At 54.9% G+C, this 27,026-nt stretch overlaps 1 protein-coding gene across 2 annotated transcripts in view; it reads left to right on the top strand.

Moving 5' to 3' along the window:
• Positions 1-25,492, top strand: part of USP20 (ubiquitin specific peptidase 20) — a 31,993-nt gene extending 6,501 nt beyond the window's left edge. The window contains exons 3-25 of one of the 2 annotated variants that reach the window (XM_011931209.1): positions 506-559; positions 2,204-2,266; positions 2,624-2,755; positions 4,766-4,862; positions 5,371-5,440; positions 7,037-7,150; positions 9,143-9,221; positions 11,861-12,305; positions 12,719-12,859; positions 13,169-13,284; positions 13,531-13,703; positions 14,299-14,393; positions 17,310-17,343; positions 17,520-17,565; positions 18,398-18,578; positions 18,648-18,774; positions 19,129-19,298; positions 19,380-19,461; positions 19,923-20,031; positions 22,010-22,112; positions 23,175-23,246; positions 23,792-23,968; positions 24,146-25,492. In XM_011931209.1, coding sequence (XP_011786599.1) covers positions 506-559; positions 2,204-2,266; positions 2,624-2,755; positions 4,766-4,862; positions 5,371-5,440; positions 7,037-7,150; positions 9,143-9,221; positions 11,861-12,305; positions 12,719-12,859; positions 13,169-13,284; positions 13,531-13,703; positions 14,299-14,393; positions 17,310-17,343; positions 17,520-17,565; positions 18,398-18,578; positions 18,648-18,774; positions 19,129-19,298; positions 19,380-19,461; positions 19,923-20,031; positions 22,010-22,112; positions 23,175-23,246; positions 23,792-23,952 — 2,664 coding nt within the window. In that variant the 3' untranslated portion in view covers positions 23,953-23,968; positions 24,146-25,492. Of the gene's footprint in view, positions 1-505; positions 560-2,203; positions 2,267-2,623; positions 2,756-4,765; positions 4,863-5,370; positions 5,441-7,036; positions 7,151-9,142; positions 9,222-11,860; positions 12,306-12,718; positions 12,860-13,168; positions 13,285-13,530; positions 13,704-14,298; positions 14,394-17,309; positions 17,344-17,519; positions 17,566-18,397; positions 18,579-18,647; positions 18,775-19,128; positions 19,299-19,379; positions 19,462-19,922; positions 20,032-22,009; positions 22,113-23,174; positions 23,247-23,791; positions 23,969-24,057 lie in introns of both variants that reach the window. The other variant, XM_011931210.1, reaches the window with a different exon arrangement.
• The last annotated feature ends 1,534 nt before the right edge of the window (positions 25,493-27,026 follow it).

The following is a 27,026-nucleotide window of genomic DNA, read 5'->3' as shown; positions in this document are numbered from 1 at the left end:
AGACCACCAGAAACCTGGGCATTTCCTGGGGTTTGCCAGGTCTAGTGAACTCTTCATTTATACTAGTCCCTGTGAACTCCCAGGGTTAGGCAAAACAGACCTTCCCTCTTTCATGGAGCCCTTGTCTAATGGGTAGAAAGGCTGAAATAATTCAGTGCAAGAAAAGGAAGAGTAGAAGGGGTGGTAAGAGAGCATGTTAACGAGTCTCTTACATGATTTTATTTTCCAAGATTAGGTTATAGACCCTAAAATCATAAAATGTTGGTTTGAAAATGTTTTTAGAGGCACAGGATAGAATTCAAACAGTAAAGTATAAATTGCTCCCCTGGGAGCCTAATTTGGACAGGTAGTCTGGCGAAGGCCTTTCTGGGGCCAGGGCTCAAAGCTGAGACCTTCTGAGTGCATGTCAGCCAGGTGGGGCCCTCCAGGCAGGACCAGCCCCAGTGCTCAGCCCCCCAACGGGCTCCTCATACCTGCTTTTTCTCTCTCCTCTCAACCCACACAGGGAACCTGTCAGTCATGTGGGGTCACCGGACCAAACCTTTGGGCCTGTCTCCAGGTAAAAGACCCTTGTGGCCATCAGGGACATGGAACTGCTTCCACCTGTTGTCAGCACTGCACAGGCTGGTGCAGTGGGCTAGACTCTGGGCTAGGAACTTCCATCCCTGGTGGGCACTGCCAGAAACCTTGGGCAGGGGCACAGGGGCACAGGGCTCCAGAGTCAGCAAATCCTGGGCTGGCCATTCTGGCAGCAATTAAAAATGACAGGAGAAAAAAATCGGTTGGAGAAGGCTCTGGACCGAAGACTCCCTTCTTCATAGGACAGAATTCTAGCTTGGCATGCTTATGTGTGAGTCGACGTGGGTGTCTTGGCTTTGAGGCCTGGCACTGCTGCTCAGCAGCGTCTCTCCCCGGGCCAGTCTCATTTTTTCTCTGAACCTTCATTACCCGTCTATAAGAAAGAGGCTGCAACACTGACAACTGACAACTGTCCCCGCCTCATGGGGTTAGGGTAGAACTGGACAAGACGGAGGCCTGTGACTAGCCATGAGATGGTGTCCGGGAGAAGCTGGAAGGGTTTGGATGATTACTGGTTACTAAAAAGAGTAAAAGTAGAGGTATGAAAACATGACAGTTTTCCCCGAGTGGTAGGATAATTTTCTTTTTTTTCTCTGTAGTGTTTAAAAAATGTTTCCAAGCATGTATTTTTATAGTCATACTAAAAATGACTGTTACTTAAAATTTCTTTTAAAAAAAAAAAAAAACCCACAAGTAAAAACAACAAAGACAGCAGCAGTGAGTGAAGACAGCCAGTCAGCCTTTGCAGAAGCGCAGGGGCCCCCAGTGGAATTCTGGCCTCTTCTGCTCAGCCCTGTCACTCAGCACAAAGTAGAGAGCAAGACACTGTGTATCCAGGTGAAGCAAGAAGGGCCAGATGTTATCTCCTGGGCTGTTACAAGTGCAGGACATGGCCCTACCTCATGGGAGCCACAGTCCCCTTAGACAGATGTGGGAGCCTGATGTAGAAAATGGCACCTGCTGATCACAGGTGGCAGTGACAGCAGGCACTCCTGTAGGAGTGTGGCATTGGCCATTGGCTACTGGCTGGCATGGAGGCTCACAGTGGAGGCACTGAGTGGGCCTTGGAGGATGGGTAGATTTGGGATAGGAGAGTGCGAGGGCCCTTTCAAGACAGCATCATCAGGGGCATGCGGGCCCTGCTGTGGGGTACTGGGTCCATACTGGGCTCCCACTATCTGTGCCCCTTGTTTCAAGCACCTGGTCCCCATTCAGCATCCCCCATTAGAGAATGGCTGTGAGGCCTAGGATCCCCACCAAAAACATAGGTCTCAATAACTGACCCCACTTCACATGGGGTTTTCTTGGAGGGGGATGGTCTGGGTCCCGAGCAGCCAGGCCCCAGCCGGGACCCCACCTGGTCTTGCTGGAGAGCAGCAGCCCAGGGCATACGGCTTGTCTCACTCAGAGGGCAGGGACAGTGTTTACCATCCATCACTGCCCAACAGAATTTCAGGTGTACGGACCTACAGACCTGTGTTCCTTTGAGATGGCGGAGCCTCAGTCCCTTGTAGTCCCTGTTCAGGAGAGGTGGGGGCACTGACTTTGGGATGGAACCAGAGACACTGTGTTGACACCATCCTTTTGGCAAGCTCCAGTCCATTCTCCTCCCCTCTCTTCCCAGGTCTCCTGCTCCTATGTTGGCTGTGGAGAATCCTTCGCTGACCACAGCACCATTCATGCACAGGTGAGTGTGGTGGCTGAGAGTATGGGCCCTGCAGTTAGATGGCCTGGGGTTCTAACCCCAGCTCCACCTTCCTGCTCTGGGCCTAAATGGCTGGGGCAATAAATGGTGTCATCCTAGCATGGCTCCTGCAAAGAAGGGGGGATGCAGGTGAAAACATTTTGCATCTGCACCTTTTGATAAGCAGCAGCCCTCAGGGTCCTGACGGTGGGTGGGGGGAGGGTAAGCAAAATTTGAGCTTCTGGTCTCTGTCCTGACAGGGCCTGTTACTGAGAGGCTGGGGAGCAGAGTAGCCATCACAGGTTGGGGCACTTGTTAGGCCAGAATACCTTGGACCTCGTTTTGGATATCACCCTCTAGGCAAAAAAGCACAACTTGACCGTGAACCTGACCACATTCCGGCTGTGGTGTTACGCCTGTGAGAAGGAGGTGTTCCTGGAGCAGCGGCTGGCAGCCCCTCTGCCGGGCTCCTCCTCCAAGTTCTCCGAACAGGTAACCTGTGTGGTGGGCTCTGTTTGGTTGTTGGCAACACTGTGTTGAGGATGAGGCAGTGCGACCTGAGCATCCGTGGAACACGGGTCAGTAGGTCCCAGAGGTGTCTGTTCCTGGGTCAATATGTTTTCAGGTGACTTTGAGGAGCTCACATCAGCACATGCTCACTGAGCCCAACTCTGTGCCAAGGTATGTGTGAGGCCATGAGGGTGCAGAGATGACTGAGAGTAGGGCCTCCCTTGAGGAGCTGGGAGACCATGGGGTGGCCGTGCAGAGTGTAGTTGTTGGGATGGGCTCAGGGCCATGAGGTGAATGTAGACCCAGACCTTATGGAGAGGGTTGACGAGGTCACAGATGGCCTTTGGCCATCCCAGATCTGAAACCGTTCCTAAGGGAATTCCAGGTAGTTGCTACAGCACACTTCTCCATGGGAAATGCCCAGAAACCACCTAGGTAATGTCAACCAGAGAATGGTCCTTTGATCAACAGTGTGTGCGGTGCAACCTTAGAGATGGCAGGTCAGCAAGCCCATGACCTGGAGGGCCCAGCCCCAGGCCTGTCCTCGGAATGGTCAGTAATCCTGGATGGCAGAGCTGCCTGCTAGAGGAGAAGCCAGGACATGTGTGTGGCATTGCATGGCTGTCTCCTCCATTTATTTTATTTTATTTTAATTTAATTTTTTGAGACCGAGTCTTGTTCTGTTGCCCAGACTGGAGTGCAGTGGTGCAATCTCAGCTCACTGCAACCTCTGCCTCCTAGGTTCAACTGATTTCCTGCCTCAACCTCCTGAGTAGCTAGGATTACAGGCACCCGCCACCACACCTGACTGATTTTCATATTTTTAGTAGAGTCAGGGTTTTGCCATGTTGACCAGGCTGGTCTTGAACTCCTGACCTCAAGTAATCCACCTGCCTTGGCCTCCCAAAGTGCTGGGATTACAGGCAGGAGCCACTGCACCCGGCCTCTCCTTCTGTTCAGACAGTCACATGATAGGGCTTGATAAGTGCTGATTGAATGCATTTGTGAACTTGGTAGATGTTTATGAATTTTTATAGAAAAGGCTATAAAACAGTATATGCAATATCTTGTTTTTGTTGTGCATGTGTATTAACAGTTAAAAGTCTATATAATATAGGCTGGGTGCCGTGGCTTACACCTGTAATCTCAGCCCTTTGCTGGGCCAAGGCAGGAGGATCGCTTGAGCCCAGGAGTTTGAGACCAGCCTGGGCAACAGAGGGAGACCCCATCTCAACAAAAAATAAAATTAGTCAGGCATGGTAGCGCATGCTTGTAGTCCCAGCTACTTGGGAGGCTGAGGTGGGAGGATCCCTTGAGCCCAGGAGTTCAAGATTGCAATGAGCTACTGCACTCCAGCCTGGGCGACAGAGCAAGACTATCTCTTAAACAAAGTCTACATAATATACATACAGACTATTAACAGTAGTTCTCTCAGGAAAATGGGGTTGCATGTTTATTTATGTTTCTATTTTTCCCAAATTTATTATAAATAAAATATTTTTTATTATTGTCAATAAAAAAATACAAGTCAAAAGCTGGGCATGGTGGCTCATGTTATCCTAACACTTTGGGAGGATCGCTGGAGCCCAGGAATTTGAGACCAGCCTGGGCAATATAAAAAGGTTAGCTGGGTGCTGTGGCATGCGCCTGTAGTCTCAACTACTGAGAAGGGTGAGGTGGAAGGACCCCCTCGAGCTCAGAAGTTGGAGTCAGCAGTGAGCTCTGATTGTGCCACTGCACTCCAGCCTGGGTGACAAAGCAAGACCCCATCTCTAAAAAAACACAGGCACAAACAAATCAAGGAGTTCCCAGGGCAAGGCCACCAAATCTCTCTCTTTTCACAGTGCCTTCTGCTCAAATTGACTGGCTCAGCCTAGTGGGGGCTTCCAGGCAGTGGGGCTGGACTTCCAGCCCTTGAAGTCCAGAGACACCTGGGCCTCTGACTCCAGCCCCTCTGTTCCCTGTTTTCCTCACTTGGGGTCTTTAACACAGGACTCCCCGCCACCCTCCCACCCTCTGAAAGCTGTTCCTATTGCTGTGGCTGATGAAGGAGAGTCTGAGTCAGAGGACGATGACCTGAAACCTCGAGGTAATGGCCCCCACAGCAGGGGAAGCTGCTGGACTGGGCTGGGGGCCTCACCTGGAGGCTGGAAACCACCAGAGTCTTGGTCTTTATTTGCACCTGCTGTATGGCCAAGGAAGGATAGGGTGACGGATAAGCTGCATAGCATGGTGGCTTCCCTCCGGAAGCTGGCTGGCCTAGCTAAGGTTCTGGAGAGCTGGCTATCTTGTCCCCTCTCCCAGCTGGGTGACCCTGGGCAGGCCAGCCCCTCTGCTGTATGGTGTGGACAGTGGGCCTGGCTGGGCGGAGGGGCAAAGGAGTTCATCTGTTTAAAACACTCAGGTAACCACAGCTGTTGTGAGCAGGAACCTTGTTGATTTCTTGGGAAGATCCCTGGGGTGGAACACTTCCACCACGTCTTCTTCTTGAGTCCTGGGCAGTTGAGAGCCACAGCTTTGTGCCAGTTGTGACTTGCAAGGTCTCCTCAGCAGGGCAGGGCGCTCACCTGCTCCCCCCCATTGTGTTTATTTCCCAGGCCTCACGGGCATGAAGAACCTCGGGAACTCCTGCTATATGAACGCTGCCCTGCAGGCCCTGTCCAATTGGTAGGTCGACGCTTTGTCCGAGGGCCGAGAGCTGTCCCTGGCGAAGCCCCGGAAACAGCAGCGGTAGCAGCTCCCAGCCTGTTGCCCACAAACACACATGTATAGGATGCACGGCAGCAAAATCCCTAAAAACATGCGTGCCCTTTGACCCAGCAATCTCCCCAGTCGGAAGGTATCCTGAGGAGATAACTGGAAATGCTGGGGAAGTTGTACATGCAAAGAGGCTCACTGCTCTGTTGTTTATTGGAAACGATTTAAAGGCCCATCTGCAAGGGAGTATAAATTCTCATAGCCCTTGCAGCAAGTGCAGGAAAAATGGCACAAGACAGCATGCATTGAAACAAAACAGGGTTCAGAATCTGGTGAGTGGGGGAAAAAGGAGGTTATAAAGCATTGCATGGTAAAATCTCATTTTACGAGAGAAACGCGATTTTCCATTAAGGAAAGGCTATCAGCTCCATGAGGCCAAGGATGTCTCCTGTGTCTGACATGCTTCTCCTACCCAGTGGAGATGAGAGATGCAGTATATGTATGCAGGAAGGAGAGAGGGAATGGGTACAAATGCGTAGAAAAGTCTGGGAGACTATGTCCCAAAATGTTCCTAGTAACTATCCTCAGGTAGCAGGATGCAGGTCAATTATTGTTAATAATTGACTGCACCCAAGCCGGGTGCAGTGGCTTACGCATGTAATCTCAGCACTTTGGTAGGCCGAGGCAGGTGGATCACGAGGTCAGGAGATCAAGACCATCCTGGCTAACACGGTGAAACCCTGTCTCTACTAAAAATACAAAAAAACTAGCTGGACTTGGTGGCACGCACCTGTAATCCCGGGTACTGGGGAGGCTGAGGCAGGAGAATCGCTTGAACCCAGGAGGCGGAGGTTGCAGTGAGCTGAGATCGTGCCATTGCACTCCAGCCTGGGTGACAGAGCAAGACTCCATCTCAAAAAAAAAAAAAAAATTGACTGCAACTAGTTCGTTTTAACTTTAATAACCTCTATAAAGGTCCTGTCTTGGCTGCGCACGGTGGCTTACGCCTGTAATCCCAGCACTTTGGGAGGCCAAGGCAAGTGGATCACCTGAGGTCAGGATTTCAAGATCAGCCTGGCCAACATGGTAAAACCTCGTCTCTACTAAAAATACAAAAAAATTAGCCAGGTGTGGTGGCATATGCCTGTAATCCCAGCTACTTGGGAGGCTAAGGCAGGAGAAGCACTTGAACCTGGGAGGCAGAGGTTGCAGTGAACCAAGACTGCACCACTGCACTCCAGCCTGGGCAACAGAGTGAGACTCTGTTTCAAAATAATAAAAATAATAATAAGATAAGATGAGATAAAATAAAATAAAAATACGCTGTCTCTAGATATGGTCACACTCTCAGGTACTGGGGATTAGGGCTTCACAGATGAATTTTGGAGGATACAATTTTCTCATAACTGGTAGGAGCCTTGTAGTCACCTTTAGGCGTTTCTGGGTCCAGGGTCACTGTGCTCCCTGCGCGAGCACTCAGGGCTCCCCGCTATGCAGCCCTTTCTAAACCGTGCCGCCTGCCTCGTTTGCTTTCCTGACCTGGCTCTCTCTCTCCCTTGCACCCAGCCCACCGCTGACTCAGTTCTTCCTGGAGTGTGGAGGCCTGGTGCGCACAGACAAAAAGCCAGCCCTGTGCAAGAGCTACCAGAAGCTGGTCTCTGAGGTCTGGCACAAGAAACGGTGAGCAGCTGCATCCCTAGCCTCGGGCGGTGTGTGGGGACTTGGGTTTCCTGTCAGCACCCATGATTGAGCTCTTCCTATGGATTCAGCCCCCAGTGAGGACTTGCCTCACTTTGTCCCGGGTAATGCTTGTAGCAAGCCTGCGGGGTAGAAATTGCATCCAGTCCTGTTTTACAAACAGGAAAACTGAGGTGCAGAGATCTTGCTCAAGGTCATAGAACCTGCAAAAGGTGAGCTAGAATTTGACCTGCTGTTGACCCTAGCCAGCAGCCACTGGGTAGATGTCTTTGCCAAGAGACATGGTGACCCGGCCTCAGCCACAGCTGCGTGTGTAGGAGGAGGTGTGGGTCAGGGGGGCACAGACTGGATGGAGCTTCTGGCACAGTATGAAATGAATTTAAAGACCAGAGTCTGTGATTCGATCTATTTCTCCAGGAAAAGTCAAAGTTGGGAATAATTTAAAATGAGCACGTAGAAATATGTATTATGTGTAGAAGCTGATGAAAAACCAGCGTAGGGCCAGGCGCAGTGGCTCATGCCTGTAATCCCAGCACTTTGAGAGGCTGAGGCAGGCAGATCACGAGGTCAAGAGATTGAGACTATCCTGACCAACATGGTGAAGCCTTGTGTCTAATAAAAATGCAAAAATTGGCATGGTGGTACGTACATGTAGTCCCAGCTACTCGGGAGGCTGAGGCAGGAGAATCACTTGAACCCAGGAGGCGGAGGTGGCAGTGAGTCGAGATTGCACCACTGTACTCCAGCCTGGCGACAGAGCCCGACTCTGTCTCAAAACAAACAAACAAAAAAACCCAGCATGGGAGAAATATGTATTACGTGTAGAAGCAGATTAAAAACCAGCGTGGGGCCAGACGCAGTCACTGACACCTGTAAATCCAGCACTTTGAGAGGCCAAGGCAAGAGAATCATTTGAGCCTGGAAGTTTGAGACCAGCCTGGACAACATAGCGAGACCCCACCTCTACGAAAACTACAAAATTAGCTGAGTGTGGTGTGTGCACTTGTGGTCCCAGCTACTCAGGAGGCTGAGGTGGGAGGATTGCTTGAGCCCAGGAGGTTGAGGCAGGCTGCAGTGAGCCTTGATCATGCCATTGCACTTCAGCCTGGGCGACAGAGTGAGACCCTGTCTCAAAAAAAAAAAAAAAAAAAAAAAAAAGTCTGCGTGCAGTGGCTCACTCCTATAATCCCAGCACTTTGGGAGGCCGAGGCGGGTGGATCACAAGGTCAGGAGTTTGAGACCAGCCTGGCCAATATGGTGAAACCCCGTCTCTACTAAAAATACAAAAATTAGCTGGGCGTGGTGGCACACACCTGTAGTCCCTGCACTTTGGGAGGCTGAGACAGGAGAATCACTTGAACCCGGGAGGCGGAGGTTGCAGCGAGCCAAGATCGCGCCACTGCACTCCAGCCTGGGAAACAGAGCAAGACTGTCTCAAAACAAAACAAAACAAAACAAAAAATCAAGAAACCCAGTGTGGTACAGTATAATTCCGCTGTGTAAGAAGCCAAGTTTAAGTGTATGTCTGTATGTATTTTTGTATATGCATCTGTAGTTTCACAGAAAAATCCAGAAATCTAATGGTAAGTATCTGGTGCCATTAGTGGTGGTGTTTTTCTCCTGTACTTTTCTGAAATTTTAGATTTGTCAATAATGAACATGTCTTTTGAAATGAGAAAACCACAGTAAGTGTTTCAGAACAAAAACAAATCGTGTTCAGGCGAGTTTGTTGTGCGCCAGCAGGAAATGATGCCATTTTATTTGAGCTCTTTGCTTAATTGAGGCAGCTATGACTTGATATTTTCTTCTTGTCTGTAGAGATGTGTGAGCCTCTTGGGGCTCCTGGCTGAGTAGGCCCCTCCCCAAATGTCAGGAAATGCCTCTGATCCAGCCTGACTGGCTGCTGCCTGCTTCTCTCGGGAATGAGCAGCTCAAGGCAGGCTACCTGGACTAATGGGTTTGGGCTTCCTACAGGCCAAGCTACGTGGTCCCCACCAGTCTGTCTCATGGGATCAAGTTGGTCAACCCAATGTTCCGAGGCTATGCCCAGCAGGTAAGCCATCTGAGCTGCCCAGGGAACACTCAAGGCCATGACCCACCAGGCCTGACTTTGATGCTAAAACCAGAGTGGAAACTCGCAGTGGCAGCTGAGCACTGGTTGGCAGGTCTCAGGGACCAGGCTGTCATTCCTAAGCCCTTCACACATGTGAGGACAGTGGCGCCTCCCAGCAACCTGCTGACGTTTAACCACACTTCACAGATGGGCAGACTGAGGTTCAGGGGGCTGAGCCACTTGCACAGGTCACACAGCTAGTAAATGGTGGAGGGGAATTCTTTCTTTTAGCGGGGTGGGTACAGGGTCTCACTGTGTCATCCAGGCTGGAGTGCAGTGGTACAGTCATGGCGTATCACAGCCCTGACCTCCTAGGCTCAAGCAGTCGTCCCACCTCAGGCTCCCAAAGTGCTGTGATTATAGGCATGAGCCACTGCACCCAGCAGAGGGGAGATTTGAACCTGGGCAACCTTGCTTCAGGGCCTGTGCTGTGCCCCTCTGCATTGCACTCAAAATGGCACAGGGTTTCACTTCCCCAAACCACAGGCGAAATTTCACTTTTACTAAAGTAAAAATTTTGATTAAGAATTTTTTTTTTTTAATCTAGAGAACCCCGTTGAAACCAACCACGTTTTTCTGTTTGATAAAATAATGAGACCAAGACAGAGTGCAGCCATGCATACGCCTCAGTACTGGGCTGATGGCTCCTGCCCTCCAGCCTCCTGCCCCAGATGGCCCCCAGCCTGGGCTTTCACGCCAGGCCTGCAGGCAGAGCTGGACCGGGCTGGGTCGCCTCTTGTGCTGCCTGAATGAGTGCCATGGATGGAGTGGCAGTCATGTAAGGACGCCTTCCACCCTCCTTTACCCGCTGCCTGCTGTCCTGTCCCAGGATGAGGGCTGCCGGGCCTTTGGCTCCTGCTTGAGAAGCTCAGCACTGCCTGGATGCCTTTCTTTTTGGGGAGTGATAACATCCCCAGTGACTAAAATTCACTGTGCACCATTTAAGTGGTCACAACTTAGTCCCCATAGAACTCTCACGACGTGGGCACTGTTGTCACCCCCATGTTACAGGTAAAGAGCTGAGGCTCAGAGAGGTTCTACCACTCGCCCAGGTCACACAGCACATCCTGGCAGAGATGGCACTCAGGCCTACCTGAGCCCATCCCTCAGCACGGCGCCGCCCCGCCTCTGTGCAAGGCGCCCTACCGGCTCTCAGCTCTGGGTCAGGATGCCGTTACGGAGGGCCGTGCACTGCTGCAGGACTCCATCTGAACTCCAGCAGAAGCATCCCTTTCTCTGGTTCTAGGACATAATGCAGGGACGCTTATGAGGCTGAACTGTAGACACAGCTGCAGGCGCCTCTAAAGGGCCAAAAGATGCTTTCGTGTTTCCGCATGGATTGAGATTTTGGCAAGGAACACATAGTACTTTTGTTGAAAGGAAGAACCAGAAAGAGGACTAGATGGCAGATTGAAAGCCTCTTCTTGAAAGGGCCTTTGATCGTGCCTGCCACAGGACGCATGTCCGCTCCCTGATGCAACAGAACCTGGTGGTTCATTCATCTGATCTTACGAGTCTGACACTTCGCCTTGGGGCGTCACTCCTGATCCCTCCCTTCCCTGAGTGTGAGTGGAGAGAGCCGGGTTCCTCTTTCTAGATGTGTGACACGAGGGCTGGCTCTGACTGCTTCATGACCCCTGTCTCCTGGGGATCAGAGCCTGGGCTGCGGGCTACTTCTAACATCCAGGTCAGGGACTGCTGGGGCTGATTTGGGCTTGGAACCCAAGTCCTCCAATGCCCAGCACCACCTGAGCACCCCCGCAGCTGCTGGGGTCTGCTTCTGCCACCATGTTCTGACCTCCCAGTGCACCTCCTGTATGAGCACACGGATCTCAGTGGGGCTCACTGGGCGCCTCTGCCCAAGCCCCTGCTGCCTTGACTTCCTGCTGTGCTGGTGGCCCAGTCACAGAGTAGTCAGGACAACGTGGTCATTGCTGGGATTTGAAACCCAGGCAGCCTGCAGGGGCAGCTTAGTCTGAGTCATGCCCCGGTCTGTGGGAAGGTGAGAGCAGGCAGTGAGGGACATGGGGGCTGGCATAGGGACTGAGGGAGCAGGGGGAGCCAAAGGAAGGGTGGAGCACGCAGACGGCCTGGCCTGTGGGTGGTGTGGCTTGGGGCAGGACTCAGGTGAGCCCTCCCTTTTGGCATCACACTCCCTCATCCTTCTGCCACCTCCTTGCCCACCTCCACTGGCCTCTTCTGTAGAGAGAAAGGTGGCTCAGGCCCAATGTGGTCCTGCCTCCCTGTCCCTCCCGTACTGAGCTTGCAGCAGAGGCAGGCAATTCAGAGTCGGAGCTGGGGAGTTGCATGGACCCAGGTGCATACCTGGCTCTGCCACTTTATAGCTGTGTGTCCTGGTAGGAGTCCTTTAGCCTCTCCAGTCCTCGCTGTCATCCTCAGAAGAATGGGGTTAGGACAGACTGCCCTGGGAGGCCGCTGTGGGGGTGAGCAGCTCCTCTGCAGGGGTCGCCTGTGAGGCCCTCCCAGATGGAGGCTGGTGCTCTCATCAGCCACAGGGTGCTGGAGGCTGGTTCCTCCTGCCTCCGGGAGAACCCTGTTGATGCAGCCCCTGGTTCTAGGACACCCAAGAGTTCCTTCGCTGCTTGATGGACCAGCTACACGAGGAGCTCAAGGAGCCAGTGGTGGCCACGGTGGCACTGACAGAGGCTCGGGACTCAGACTCAAGTGACACAGATGAGAAACGGGAGGGTGACCGGAGCCCATCAGAAGATGAGTTCTTGTCCTGCGACTCGAGCAGTGACCGGGGTGAGGGTGACGGGCAGGGGCGTGGCGGGGGCAGCTCGCAGGCCGAGACGGAGCTGCTGATCCCAGATGAGGCAGGCAGAGCCATCTCTGAGAAGGAGCGGATGAAGGACCGCAAGTTCTCCTGGGGCCAGCAGCGCACAAACTCAGAGCAAGTGGACGAGGATGCTGATGTGGACACCGCCATGGCTGCCCTTGACGACCAGCCCGTGGAGGCCCAGCCCCCATCACCACGGTCCGCCAGCCCCTGCCGGACGCCAGGTATCAGCTGGCTGGGGGCTGCGGGAGGAGCCTCAGCCTGTGGCCCAGTACCTGCCGAGTGCTGAGCGCTGACCTGCAGTGGCCCCCGGGGATGGGTTCTTCACTAGACCCGAATGACAGAGGGGAAGTCAGCCTCTGGGGGGGTCAGTGATGTGCCCAGGGTCCCGTAGCTCGTAACGCTGGAGCCCAATTCAGAGCCCTCTCCCAGAGCCTTGAGCCTTCAGCTGGACGTGGAATGGACAGCTCTGCTCCGGCCTGTGTGCTGGGGCCAGGAGTGGGCACGTACGTGACAGATGAGACACATTGGGGTCAGGCCTTTGTCCCTTTAGAAGGGGCTGGCAGGTCATCTTCCTGCCTACTCGTGGAGCCGGCCTGGCTGCCCTGGCCCAGCATGGTGCCCTCTCTGCCCCCAGAGCCGGACAACGATGCCCACCTACGCAGCTCCTCTCGCCCCTGCAGCCCCGTCCACCACCATGAGGGCCATGCCAAGCTGTCTAGCAGTCCCCCTCGTGCAAGCCCTGTGAGGATGGCACCGTTGTATGTGCTCAAGAAAGGTTCGGGGGGCACAGGGGAGGGTGGGTCAACTTGGGGCTGGGAGTGCAGACTGCACCCGTGGCTGCCTTTCTCGTGGTCCCGTGTGGCGGAGGGCTGGGCTATGGGCTCCTCTCAGGTACACCCTGAGACACCAGTGCGGGAGCCACGTTTTGCAGAGGATGACACAGAGGCGCGAGGTGGTGAATTACTTGCCCCGTCACATGACTCGCATATGTCACTCCATATCTTGTCAAAAGGAAGCCCCAGGGCCCACACCTCACCCCGGCCAGGCAGATGGAGGCTGGGCTAGCCCTGTGCTGTGTCCCCAGCCCAGGTATTGAGTGCCGGCAGCCGGAGGCGGAAGGAGCAGCGGTACCGCAGCGTCATCTCAGACATCTTTGATGGCTCTATCCTCAGCCTCGTGCAGTGTCTCACCTGTGACCGGGTGGGTGCCCCAGGGATGGGGGGAGCTGGGCCAGGCTGCCAGTGGCCTTAGCAGCTCTTGCCCTAACTGGGTGCAGGGTGGGCTCTCCACGGGTGCTCCCTGCTTTTCTCCAGGGGAGGGCCCTGCCTGCGTAGATCCCGTGTCTATGGCCCGGGGAGCAGACCCTCTGCCCCTCACCTGCTGGTTGGGATTTGGGGTGTAGATACTGCCAGAGGACGGGCAGCAGACTGACGTTTAACCCCACAGGTATCCACCACAGTGGAGACGTTCCAGGACCTATCGCTGCCCATTCCTGGCAAGGAGGACCTGGCCAAGCTCCACTCAGCCATCTACCAGAATGTGCCGGCCAAGCCAGGCGCCTGTGGGGACGGCTATGCCGCCCAGGGCTGGCTGGCCTTCATTGTGGAGTACATCCGACGGTGCGCCCACCTTGCCACTACCGGACGACACGGGCTGGGCCTTGTCCTGGTTTTCCTGGGCGGGAGACACTACACAGTGAAGTCCACGCATTTGGGGGACCAGGGAGGTCCTGGGAGGATCTGGGGGCTGCAGAGGAGTTGGCTTAATAAGCAGGGGATTTCTTGGCTACTTTGGAGTGGACAGGATTGGATGGTCCCTTGGAGCTGGAGGGCAATGACAGCAGGGAGGTGACCACGTGGCAGGTTGAAGCAGGACATAGGCCTTGTGGGCAGGAAGGGCAGCAGCTTTCCCAGGGCTGCCTCACCTGCCTGAGGCCAGAGACCCGCACGGCCCCAGGGAGGGGGCAGCATGATCATGGCCACAACACAGATGAAGGAGACCAGGCTTGGGGAGAGTGATGCCACTTGACCCAGGACACAGAGGGGTCTGGCTCCAGGCCTCTGCCCCGACCCCCCGTGCCTGGCAGCCTGGCTGCCACTCTGGGCCTTCGGGGTCCTTCTGTGGCTCAGGCCTGACAGACCTTAGCCAGAGTCCCTTCAGCTCCTCTTCTTGCCCAGGCCCTGGCAGCACCCAGCACTCCTTTTCTGTCTGTAGGTTTGTGGTATCCTGTACCCCCAGCTGGTTTTGGGGGCCTGTTGTCACCCTGGAAGACTGCCTTGCTGCCTTCTTTGCCGCTGATGAGCTGAAAGGTGAGTGACCTGGCTGGCAAGGGTTGGGGAGGTGGAGGGTTGTGGGGACAGGGGTGTGCAGACCCCGGCAGGCCAGCATGCAGCCCAGGGCTTGTGGGATGCACGGCCAGGCTAGACTTGGCTTCCAAGGTTGAACCCCACCTCCAAGATTCCCACGCCCACTGCCAGCCAGGCTGGGCTGGGGCCACGTGATCTCCCAGCCCTACCATCTTGCAGCTCTTGGGTGTTTACTTATTTTTATTTTTACCAATTTGGTGGGCAAAAATGACATGGTATGCTAATTTTTCATTTCCTTGATTACTGATGAGTTTCTGCATTTTTTGTTAAATATACTGGCTCTTTGTATTTATTTAAACATTGCCCATTCCTGTCCTTGCCCTTTTCCTCTGTTGGCTATTTGGCATCTAAACCTTTGGGAAAACTCTCTCTCTCTCTCTCTCTCTCTTTTTGTTCTCCATTTCAATTGTGGTAAAATACACAAAATGTAAACTTTACCACCATAACCATCTCAAATGCTATTTTTAACAGAAAGTACCCAGCTGAGTAGTATGAAATACATGCACATGGTCGCACAGCCATCCTCCTCATTCACCTCCAGAACTTCTCCATCTTGCAAACCTGAAACTCAGTATCCGTGAAACAGCTCCCTACTCCCACCTTCCAGCCCCTGGCAACCTCCGCATTCAAGTCTGTGAATTTGACTACTCTAAAGGGCCTCATATAAGTGGAATTATACAGTATTTGCCATTTTGTGACCGATGGCTTTTGCTGAGCATAACGTCCTTAGGGTCCATCCGCGTTGCAGCGTGTGTCAGAATGCCCTGCCTTTTGTAGGCTGGTTATTTATCGTTCCATTGTGTGGATGGCTGGGGCCGTTCTGCTCATTCGTTCATCCATCAGTGGACACTCGGGCCACGTCCCTGTTAGCTATTGTGCGGAATGCTGCTCTGACCACGGGTGTGCTCACCTCTCTTCTTTCATCCCTTTGGGTCTATGCCTATTTTTAATTTCTAGAGGAGCCACCGTACTGGGTTCCACAGTGGCCACCCCATTTCACGTTCCCACCAGTGACGCACAAGAGTTCCAGTTTCTCCACATCCTCGCCCACACTCATTTTCTGTTTACTTTTTTGATGGGAGTCAACCTCATGGGTATGAGGTGGTATCTCATTGTGGGTTTTTTTGTTTTGTTTTGAGACAGAGTCTCGCTCTTGACGCCCAGGCTAGAGTGCAGTGGCATGATCTTGGCTCACTGCAACCTCCACCTCCTGGGTTTAAGCGATTCTTCTGCCTCAGCCTCCCGAGTAGCTGGGATCACAGGCACGTGCCACCATGCCCACCTAATTTTTGTGTTTTTAGTAGAACAGGGTTTCACCATGTTGGCCAGGCTGGTCTCCAACTCCTGACCTCAGGTGATCCGCCCGCCTTGGCCTCCCAAAGTGCTGGGATTACAGGTGTGAGCTACTGCACCCAGCCTCGTTGTGGTTTTGATTTGCATTTCCTAATGATAGTGATGTGAAGTGTCTTTTCATGTGCTTGTTGGCTATTTGTAAGTCTTTGGAAAAACATGTATGTGAATCCTTTGCCAATTTTGATTTTTGTTGCTGGTTATGGGATTCTTTTTTTCTTGCAACAGTCTCACTCTGTCACCCAGGCTGGAGTACAATGGCGTGATGTTGGCTCACTGCAGCCTCTGCCTCCTGGGTGCAAGCAATCCTCCCACATCAGCCTCCCGAGTAGCTGGGATTACAGGCACGTGCCACCACACCTGGCTAATTTTTGCATTTTTAGTAGAGATGGGGTTTCGCCATGTTGGCCAGGCTGATCTTGAACTCCTGACCTCAAATGATTTGCTGCCTTGGCTTCCCAGAGTGCTGGGATTACAGGTGTGAGCCACGGCGCCAGCCTCATTAGTTATAGTTCTTTGTGTGTCCAGATGTGTGACTTGTAACCCTGTCCTCCCATCCTGTGTGGTGCGTTTCATTCTGTGGTTTGTGTCTTTTGCTTTGGTTGCCTGCACCTTTGGTGTTGTGTTTCAGAAATCATTGCCAGATCCAATGTCATAAAGCTTTTTTCCTACTTTTCTCCTAGAAGTGTTACAGTTTTAGGTCTTATATTGAGGTCTTTGATTCCGTTTTGACTTAATTTTCAGTGTGCGTGGAGGGGAAACTATACATTAAGATTTTAAGCCCATCAGGGTGGCGTGTACCTGTGATCCCAGCTACTCCAGAGGCTGAGGGTCCCCTGAACCTAGGAGTTCGGGACCAGCCTGGGCAACATAGCAAGACCCTATCTCAAAAAAATTGTTTCAAATACATTTTCTGTAATTAATGTTGCACTCCCCCCCCCCCATTTTGCCTGTTGCCTTTTAATTTTGCTTTTGGTGGTGTCTTACAGATGTTGAAGTATTTCTGGGGTCAAATATATCCATTTCTCCCCTGTATGGATTCTGTCTGTGGGGTCCAGCCAGGGCCTTCCCTCCCTCCAGTACCTCTCAGGTTTTATTTCTTTTTCTTTTTTTAATTTTTTTTTTGAGATGGAATTTCACTCTGTCGCCTAGGCTGGAGTGCAGTGGCACAATCTTGGCTCACTGCAGCCTCTGCCCCCAGCCCCAGTTCGAGCGATTCTCCTGCCTCAGCCTCCTGAGTAGCTGGGATTACAGGCATGCACCACCACGGCCAGCTGATTTTTGTATTTTTAGTAGAGATGGGGTTTCGCCATGCTGGCCAAGCTGGCCTCGAACTCCTGACCTCAGGGGATCCGCCTGCCTTGGCTTCCCAAAGTGCTGGGATTACAGGCATGAGCCACTGTGCCCTGCCAGGTTTCATTTCTTAAGCAGAAATCATTATAGTCACTTTTTTTTGCTCCCCCATTTCCCATCCTTGCTAACCTCTGACCCTTTGTTTTACTGCCCTAGGTGACAACATGTACAGCTGTGAGCGGTGTAAGAAGTAAGTGAGCCTTCCCCGGCCTTTTCCTTAACTGCCCGTTTCCGTGCCCTACATATTCCCCTTGGGTTTCCGCAGAGAGCCCCCCACAATCCTGCCTTCCCAGAAGAGAGCCGGGTGGAGGGCTGCTCCCCTGGCCTGATGCCGGACATTGAAGCTGGCTTGTGCTTCCTCCCCAGGCTGCGGAATGGAGTGAAGTACTGCAGAGTCCTGCGGTTGCCCGAGGTGAGCCGGCGGCCTTGGCAGCCTCCTTCTCAGCTATCTCTGGGTGCACACCAGCACACACCAGGCGGGGGCTGACCCTGCTCCACTGCTCGGGCACTTCTGTGCTGCAGGGGCCACGGAGACTCCATAGGTTTGCCTGAGAAACCTCTGGGAAGGGTTGGCAGGGGGCACATTTTTCCGACTGTGACTTGGTGCTCTCTCTCTCGGTGGCCTCAGCACATTTGTCGTCTAACGTGTTGTCTGAGGGCCCAATGGGAGGCGGGTGTGTGGGATGCTGAGGCACCACCCCCACTGAGACAGCTGTGGCTCCTGCCAGCTACAGAGTGGTGGGAGGAGAGCTGGCCCAGCCGGGGCTGTTGCTAGGGGCCTTTCTGAGGAGTGATGTCTGAGTGAGGCCTGGAGGTTGTAGGCTGGTGGCAGCGTCGTGGATGGAAGGCACAGAAGGAACAGACAAAACCCCAGTGTGGGAGCAGGCTTGTCCGCACCAACGAAGGCACGTGTGGCTGTAGCAAAGAGGAGAGGGCCCCGGCAGAGGGGGCCCAGGAGGGGGTTGTGGTGGTTCGGGGAGGCTTTGTGGCTTCTCAAAGGCAGTGTCGACAGAACCGGTAAACTTGATGGCTCAGTGCAGCTCTTGGGGTCCAGTTCTCAGCCGTGGAGCTGGGAATGATCTGTGTGACTTAGAGTGAGCCCAGTCTGGACCACGTGGAACTCTTGGATTTGTTCCAATGGAGTCAGCTTGCATGATCCCATCAGCTGTCCTGGGCCCAGGGGCGGGCTGCGAGCATCCGCGTCATTTCTTCCTAGGTGACCGGCGCTCTCTCTGTCCCCACAGATCCTGTGCATTCACCTGAAGCGCTTTCGGCACGAGGTGATGTACTCATTCAAGATCAGCAGCCACGTCTCCTTCCCCCTCGAGGGGCTCGACCTGCGCCCCTTCCTTGCCAAGGAGTGCACATCCCAGATCACCACCTACGACCTCCTCTCCGTCATCTGCCACCATGGCACGGCAGGCAGTGAGTCACGTCCCCTCCCCTGCCGTCCCCATCCGCTAGGATCCCTGTGACCTGCCTGCTCTGCCGCAGGTGGGCACTACATCGCCTACTGCCAGAACGTGATCAATGGGCAGTGGTACGAATTCGACGACCAGTACGTCACAGAAGTCCACGAGACGGTGGTGCAGAACGCCGAGGGCTACGTCCTCTTCTACAGGTGGGCGCCGGGCCGGGCCTGGTGGAGGAACCTCACCACCCCCGTCCCCTGGGACCCATGGGCCTTCTGGGTGTATGTAGGGGACAGTGCCTGGAAGGGTTTTGAACCAGGGAAGTAAGGACTTGGATTAAGAAAGAGCCCTCTGGCTGCTGTGGGGAATGCAGGAAGGCAGCTTGGAGCCTTCTCCAGGGCCCTGGCTGGTGCACAGGGGCGCTGCTCACATGTCCAGTACCCCTGAGGGACCCAGGAGGTGGACAGGGCCGGTAGCCCCAGGTGCACTGGGATGGGGCCTCTGCTTGTGTCTGGAGGTGGCAGCTGTCAGGCACAGCTTCTCACCCCCTCCTCACCCCGCAGGAAGAGCAGCGAGGAGGCCGTGCGGGAGCGGCAGCAGGTGGTGTCCCTGGCCGCCATGCGGGAGCCCAGCCTGCTGCGGTTCTATGTGTCCCGCGAGTGGCTCAACAAGTTCAACACCTTCGCAGAGCCAGGACCCATCACCAACCAGACCTTCCTCTGCTCCCACGGAGGTGAGGCGCCCCCCTGTGGTGGGAGAGCAGGGTGGGCGGGTGGGCCGAGCCACAGCTTCACTCCCTGTACTTTCTTCCCAGGCATCCCGCCCCACAAATACCACTACATCGACGACCTGGTGGTCATCCTGCCCCAGAACGTCTGGGAGCACCTGTACAACAGGTGAGAGCCCGGGAGGCCGCCTTGTCTCTGTCCTGTCCAGGGCCCAGCTGGGCAGGAAAAGAGGGGAGGACAGGGAAGGAATGCCGCCAGGACCCCACGCCACACGCTGGCCTCCACTCGGCAGCACAGAGCCGCCTTCATCTGTCTCATGGAGAACGACACGTGTCGTTTGTGGGAGTCCACTTGGATCCTTCCAGTCGCAGGGGACAGGAAACTGGCTGAAGCACAACTGAGTGTGTTGGCTCATCTGGTCCTCAGCCTTGAAACAGGGCCTCCTGGGGGCTGTGGGCACGCTGCTCCCTTGCAGGCTCCACGGCGCTCACACGGAGGCGCGTGCAGGCCTGTGACCGTGCTGAGGGGGCACTGATGGCTTGAGGGGGAAGTGGAAGGCAGTGATCACTCTCCCCTCACTGGTGCCCCCCTCAGGCCGTGTCTCTCTCTCCCTCCCACCCTGAGCACAGATTCGGGGGTGGCCCCGCCGTCAACCACCTGTACGTGTGCTCCATCTGCCAGGTGGAGATCGAGGCGTTGGCCAAGCGCAGGAGGATCGAGATCGACACCTTCATCAAGGTGCATGCGGCAAGGTGGCATGGGGGCGGCTCTGCCAGCCTCTGCCTGGGGCAGTTGGGGACTTGGGAACAGAAGAGCCCTGTGTAGTCCCTGAGCAAGTTTGAAAGGAGTCTTTTGAGGCTGGGCATGGTGGTTCACACCTGTAATCCCAGCACTTTGGGAGGCTGAGGTAGACAGATCACTCGAGGTCAGGAGTTTGAGACCAGCCTGGCTAACATGGTGAAACCCCATCTCTACTAAAAATACAAAAATTAGCCAGGTGTGGTGGCAGGTGCCTGTAATCCCAGCTACTCAAGAGGCTGAGGCAGGAGAATCACTTGAACCTGGGAGACGGAGGTTTCTGTGAGCTCAGATTGTGCCATTGCACTCCAGGAGCCTGGGCAACAGAGTGAGACTCTGTCTCAAGAGAAAAAAAAAAAAAGAAAGGAAAGGAGTCTTCTGCGGGGGACTAGATGGCGAGGTGTCTAGGAGGACTTTTCCTGGTGAGAGGGTTGGCTTGAGTAAGTGAAGGCTCATCGCCCGGGTGCTGTTGAGCTTAAAGAACCGGTAGATGGATCCCATTCTCAGCCTTGGCTGTGTTATTTTGGGCTGAATCATTCTTTATTGTGGGGCCATACTATGCATTTTAGGATGTTGAGCAGCATCCTTGGCCTCTACCCACTAGTGCTAGTGACAACCAAAATGACCTCCAGTCATTCAGACTTCTGTGAAAGAGCTGAGTGCAGGTGAGGCTCCTGGCACACTCTCTCCCTGCCACACTACTTCTAACAGGGTTAGGACACGCTCCACTCACAGGGAAGGCCCGGTGAGAGACACTGAGGGACGCCCATGCTTTGTGGCCATTAGGAAATGATTCTGCTGCCTGGGCACAGTGGCTTATGCCTGTGATCCCAGCACTTTGGGAGGGCGAGGCAGGTGGATCACTTGAGCCCAGGAGTTCAAGACAAACCTGGCCAACATGGCGAAACCCCATCTCTACCAAAAATACAAAAATTACCTGGGTATAGTGGTGTGTACCTGTAGTCCCCGCTACCCCCGAGGGCTGAGTGAGGTGGGAGGATCACCTAAGCCTGGAATGTTGAAGCTGCAGTGAGCTGTGATCGTGCCACTGCACCCCAGCCTGGGCAGTAGAGACCCTGTCTCAAAACAAAAACAAAAAAGATACTGTCAGGGCTGGACATAGTGGTGTGCACTTGTGGTCCAGCCTACTCAGGAGGCTGAGGTGGGAGGATCACTTGAGCCCAGGAGGTCAAGGCTGCAGTGAACCATGATTGCGCCGCTGCACTCCCGCCTGGGCACAGAGTGAGACTCCCCCCCCATCTCAAAAAAGAAAAGAAAAAAGAAAAAGAAAATGCTCCTGTCAGAAGGAGAGCTGCCTCTCTGAGCAGCTAGACACATTCTATTCAACCGGGGAAAATTAGCATCTACCAGGCCAGGTGTGGTGGTTCACGCCTGTAATCTCAGCACTTTTGAGAGGCTGACGTGGGCGGATCACCAGAGGTCAGGAGTTCAAGATCAGCCTGGCCAACATAGTGAAACCCCATCTCTACTAAAAATACAAAAGTAGCCAGGTGGTGGTGCGCACCTGTAGTCCTAGCTACTCAGGAGGCTGAGGTGGGAGAATCGCTTGAACCTGGGAGGCAGAGGTTACAGTGAGCCGAGAACGTGCCACTGCACTCCAGCCTGGGTGACAGAGTGAGACGCCTTCTCAAAAAGTAGCATCTCCCTTGTGGTCTCAGTTGGGTCAAACAGTTATTGAAGAGACCCACGAAATGTTGCCACTGTCCTCTCTGAGCGATGGGTGTATTCATTTTGTTTGAGCTTGTCTGGGGGTTCTGATTTTTCACCTTGAGCATCTGGTGTTTTTATAAGACTCTTGGGTGAGGGCCTGGGGCAGGGGCATTTGGGAAATCCTTGCTGAAGGTAAATAGAGGCTGACCTGCCCTCTGTCCCCTCCCGTCCTTGCCCACCTGCCCAGCTGAACAAGGCCTTCCAGGCCGAGGAGTCACCAGGCGTCATCTACTGCATCAGCATGCAGTGGTTCCGGGAGTGGGAGGCGTTCGTCAAGGGGAAGGACAACGGTGAGCTGAGGGGGGCCTGGCACTTACCTGCCCCGGGGGCCTCCTGGGAGATGGGATGCTGGCAGGGGAGGGCCAGCACACGGGGGCTCCTGCAGGCCCCGTACCTTCCCCCAGGTGCCACCTGTCCAGGGTGGACAGAGAGCATGGGGCTCTGCCAGTCCCCAGTGGGAATCACTGTCCCCACCCAGAGGCAGGAAGCTGCTCCTGCTCTGTGCCTCCGCCCCTTCTCCACTTCCTGCCGTGCCCAGCAAGCTGCTCTGTCCTCCTACAAGGCCCTTTCCTCAGGAGTGTGTTGCCTGAAATGACAGATTTGTCATCCAACTCATTGGATTTACAGAGGTGGAGACAGGCCCCATCACAAGGAAGCTCCCAGGGCCCCCCAGACCCCCCAGTGAGGAAGAGCAGAGCCAGCCATGGGTTGCCTGTGGCTTTGGGGCCCGGCAGGGTGGGCAGAGCCCATGGTCCTGCTCACGGGACCCTTTGTGTGGAGCACAAGCACCCACCTGTGCTCGGGAAGGAAGGCCTCACTGCCATCCCACTGCTCAGGGAAGGTGCCAGGGCCACCCTGAGGCGCCTCTGGTGGTGGCTAAGGCCTTCAGCATGGCTGTGGTTGAGAACGTAGCTTCGGAACCCCCACCCTGGCCTGAACGGTGGCCTTGCCTTCTACCAGCTGTGACCTGAGTGGTTACTTCACCTGCCCAGGCCTCGGCTCTGTCTCTGTAAACCTCTGTCTTGTCCTGTAGTTGCCGAGGCTAAATGAGACAGCTGGGCAGAGGGGAAGGGGCATGGTGAGCGGCAGCTGCCAGCAGAGATGAGGGCATGGGCCACCCACCACAGCTCCCGTGGCCAGCACAGAGTCTGAGACGATCTCATGCATCCTGGAAATTCCCTCTGCTGGGTCCTCAGACTGCCGCAGAGGAGCAGTGGGTGGCCCAGGCACCTCTATTAGAGACTTCACGCTGACCCCCAGGCCTGGGGCGGCCTCACTTGGGATGGCTCTGCTGCTGCGGAGGGTGGAGGGCATGGCAGGGGCTGAACCCGAGCCCGCTGTGTCTGTTCCAGAGCCCCCCGGGCCCATTGACAACAGCAGGATTGCACAGGTCAAAGGAAGTGGCCATGTCCAGCTGAAGCAGGGTGAGTTCCCTCGGGGTCAGCCAGGCTCCTCTCTGCCCTTCCTGGCTGCCAGGCTGCTGCCTGGTCCCGTCCTTTCAGGAGCCCCCTTACCACCTGTCGGCTGAGAGATGGCCCAAGGGGCTTGGTCTCTGCTTGTGTCCCCCGGGTCCCACCCTCCGCCTGCTGCTGGCCTTGCCCACCCTGCTGTCTGCTTGTGTCCCCCGGGTCCCACCCCTCCGCCTGCTGCTGGCCTGGCCCACCCTGCTGTCTGCTTGTGTCCCCCGGGTCCCACCCTCTGCCTGCTGCTGGCCTTGCCCACCCTGCTGTTTATGTCAGCCTCACTCCCAGGAACAAGGGACATAGCTAGAAATAACACATCTCCGGGGCCCTTAGCAGGACAGACGTTCCTCTGGGAAATCCTGGTTTCCATCTGACGGCTTTGCATAGATGCCCTGGTTGCTGTCTTCCCCCTTTGGGGCCTGGCCCTGCGGAGCCCCCGCTGCCCAGGCCAGTGGCTTCCTTGAGGCGGCAAAGGTGAGCCCAGGGATGCCTCTCGTGCCCTGCAGGAGCTGACTACGGGCAGATTTCAGAGGAGACCTGGAACTACCTGAACAGCCTGTATGGAGGCGGCCCCGAGATCGCTATCCGCCAGAGCATGGTGCAGCCGCCGGGCCCGGAGAGCCTGCACGGGGAGCAGAAGATTGAAGCCGAGACCCAGGCAGTGTGATTTGCTGGGCTAGTCTGTAAGTGGCCCTGGCTGGTCCCTCCATGGCACTCTGGGTCCTCTCCTCCCTCTCCAGAGACCCTCACGTGTCCCTTTGAGCATCCAAAGAGCAGGTCCCTGAAGGCAACTTCCTGGAGGCTGTACGGAGGGCCCTGGACTGGCCCAGCCCCACTGCTGAGTGCCCGTGTCCCCACAGCCCCGTGTGCCCTACCCTGCGGAAGGCGTGTTTGTGCCCAGAAGAGAGGCCGGGCCACTGCAGAACCCCGCTGTGTAAAGAGGCAGAAAAGTTGGTTTGGTTCGCAGTGAGTAACGCTGCAACTAGAAAACATGCACTTCAGGCTTGTTTAAACCACCAAGACTCTGTGACGTTAATTTGGGTCTTTGTCCTGGCAGTGCTCCTGCCAGTCACTGTCATCATTGTGTCCCCAAGTGTCCTCTTGCTAGCTCGGCCCAGCTTTGTTCCTGGAGCTCGACGTCACCCCCCTCAGGCAGAGGATGCGTCCTGGGCCAGAGTCAGGGAGTAGCTGCTGCTTCACAGCGTTTCCACCGTGCGATTGACCCGGATCCCCAAAGACTCGGAAGGAGCTGCTCAGGACTGGTGAGCGCAGCCAGAAGCCCTGGCCAGTGAGGAGCTCACAGGTCCTCCCTGGTGGTCCCACCGCACCCCTGCATCTCCTGGGCGTCACCAGGAAGGCTCTGAAGTCCCAGGCTACTCTCAGCACTTTTCCTGCAGACTGAAGACTCTGGACTCATTGCTGATTGGAACGCCAGGAGGAGGGTGGATTTCTGCCAGTGGGGGATATTTCTGGAGGCAGCTGGTCCCCGACACCGCATCCTGCTGAGCCTGCCCCTGGATTGGCTGTACTTTGCCTCGAAGTTCAGCAGTTCATCTTCATGGGAATTTGCTGAGCCCCCACCCGGGAACCGAATGATGAAACAGGGATACCTCACAGCGCTGCCATTTGCTGCACAGGCAGCTTCCTGGGCCGACGCTAGAGAAGACAGACTTTCCCTTCCTCCCAGCGCCAGCAGTGCAGAGCCCACCTGGAAGCGTGTCGGGGGTGTGCAGGGGGCAGCGTTCAGGCGTATCCTGGGAAGCGGCCTCTGGATGCTGAGTGGAAGGACCTACTGAGCACAGCAAGGCACCAAAGCCCCTGGAGAAACCGCCAGAGCGAGATGCTACCATCGTCAGGGTCAAAGCAGATGGGGTGTGGGTGGGGAAGGGGCTCTGGGGCCAGACCCCCACACCTCTGTGGTCATCAGTCTGTAGAAGCAGATGGTGGTGGAAATTCCAGCAGCTGGGTCTGGCAGAGGCCCTGAGGCCTCACTTTTCGGATCTTCTCTCCCACATCCTGCTCCCTCCCAGCTGAGCCTGGGTTCCCTGGCGTTGGCCCCAGCCTTCTGAAAGCTGCTGCTGCAGCCAGAGGCCGCACGCTGCACTGTCACCACGCAGCTGTGCAGGCTGGGATCGGGCCCCACCTCTGTGCTGTCTAGTTTGTGTTCAGAATGTCAGAATAAACACAAATAAACATTCCCACAGCCACGCTGTCATCTCTCCTTCACTGCAGTTAATTCTGTTACTGGAGGGAAGGTGAGGCTCTCCACCATGGGGACAGCCCACCAAGCCCTGGGGCTCGCATTGCAGATCACCAGGCCCGGGAGGAGCTTTCCATGTGGCTTTCTGAGACCAGAGACCACCTGGAGGCTGTGGATGCAAGCGAAAGAGGGGACCCAGCCACTTTTAAAGGCCCGTCGGCATCTCCTTTTCTGGAATCAACACAGCCTCAGACAGGTAGGGCCAGATGTGGCCAGTGATTGCAGCCAGCACATCCCACAGGCCGGTCCCCCTCCGGCCGCCCAGACAGGCAGTTACAGAGTGGCCGTGAGCAGGGGGTTGCCTCTCCTTTGCACACTGGCCCTGGGCATTCAGTGATGTTGGTGTTCAGTAGTCTGGAGTTTTTTGTTGGGTCTCATTTTGGGGGAGAGAAGAACTTGAGATTTTTATATATAACTTATCAACATGTATTTGTGAAATCCCATTGTTGCAGGAAAAAGGGGTTCTGATCCAGACCCCAAGAGACGGTTCTTGGATCTCATGCAGGAAGAAACTCAAGGTGAGTTGCAGAGTTCACTGAGAAGAGTTTATTGAAAGCTGCTCAGGTACAGAGTAGAGCGCCCTTAGAAAGCAAGCGGAGGGGTGCCCGTCGCTGTTTTCAGCTCCTCTTATGTAGGGGTCTTAGCTATAGAAAAGCTACGCTGTGTCTGTCATGTGGGCTGACAGCCTGACACAGTGGATTGCTCTGTTGATTTAAAGAAAGCTATCCTTGGCACATTGAAGCCTCACTGTGGTCATCTTTAAGCATACACTGTTGTGTGGCATCTGAACCTTCTGCCATCCTAGGAGTTTGTCCCCGTGGGCATTAGGTAGCTGCTTCCTCAGACGTAAACATCTTAGACCAAGGTTGTGACTGGCCTGGACTGTGCCTAATTTTCTGTTTTTTGAGATGGAGTCTGTCTCTGTCGTTCAGGCTGGAGTGCAGTGGCATGATCTTGGCTCACAGCAACCTCCACCTCCCAGGTCCAAGCGATTCTCCTGCCTCATCCTCCTGAGTAACTGGGATTACAAGCGCGTGCCACCATGCCCGGTTAAGTTTTATATTTTCAGGAGAGACGAGGTTTCACCATGTTAGCCAGGCTGGTCTCGAACTCCTGACCTCAAGCAATGTGCCCACCTCGGCCTCCCAAAGTGCTGGGATGACAGGTGTGAACCACCGTGCCCAGCCTCTCTGGCTAGTTTTCAGGTGGAGCTGAACTCAAAATGACGTCACCCTGGCTCCCCTAGGCTTCTGCTTCCCTACCACTGTCAGATACGAGTATACAGAAACATTTCAGCATAGGCAAGGATAACACCATGACAAGGACCCAAGATGGCACATTGCCAGTTCCATGGAAAGCCCGGGGACCCTCCGGAGTCAGCCACCTTGCCCCACCCCAGAGGTGGCTCCTTGCACGCAGTTCCCTCATCCTGCCTCTTTTATTTTTTGCTGAAAAATGCTTCATTGTATTACTATTGTTTT

This window comes from Colobus angolensis, unplaced genomic scaffold, assembly GCF_000951035.1.
Source record: "Colobus angolensis palliatus isolate OR3802 unplaced genomic scaffold, Cang.pa_1.0 Scaffold9, whole genome shotgun sequence".
Classification (NCBI taxonomy): Eukaryota; Metazoa; Chordata; class Mammalia; order Primates; family Cercopithecidae; genus Colobus; species Colobus angolensis.
This window is presented reverse-complemented; position numbering and strand designations above follow the sequence as displayed.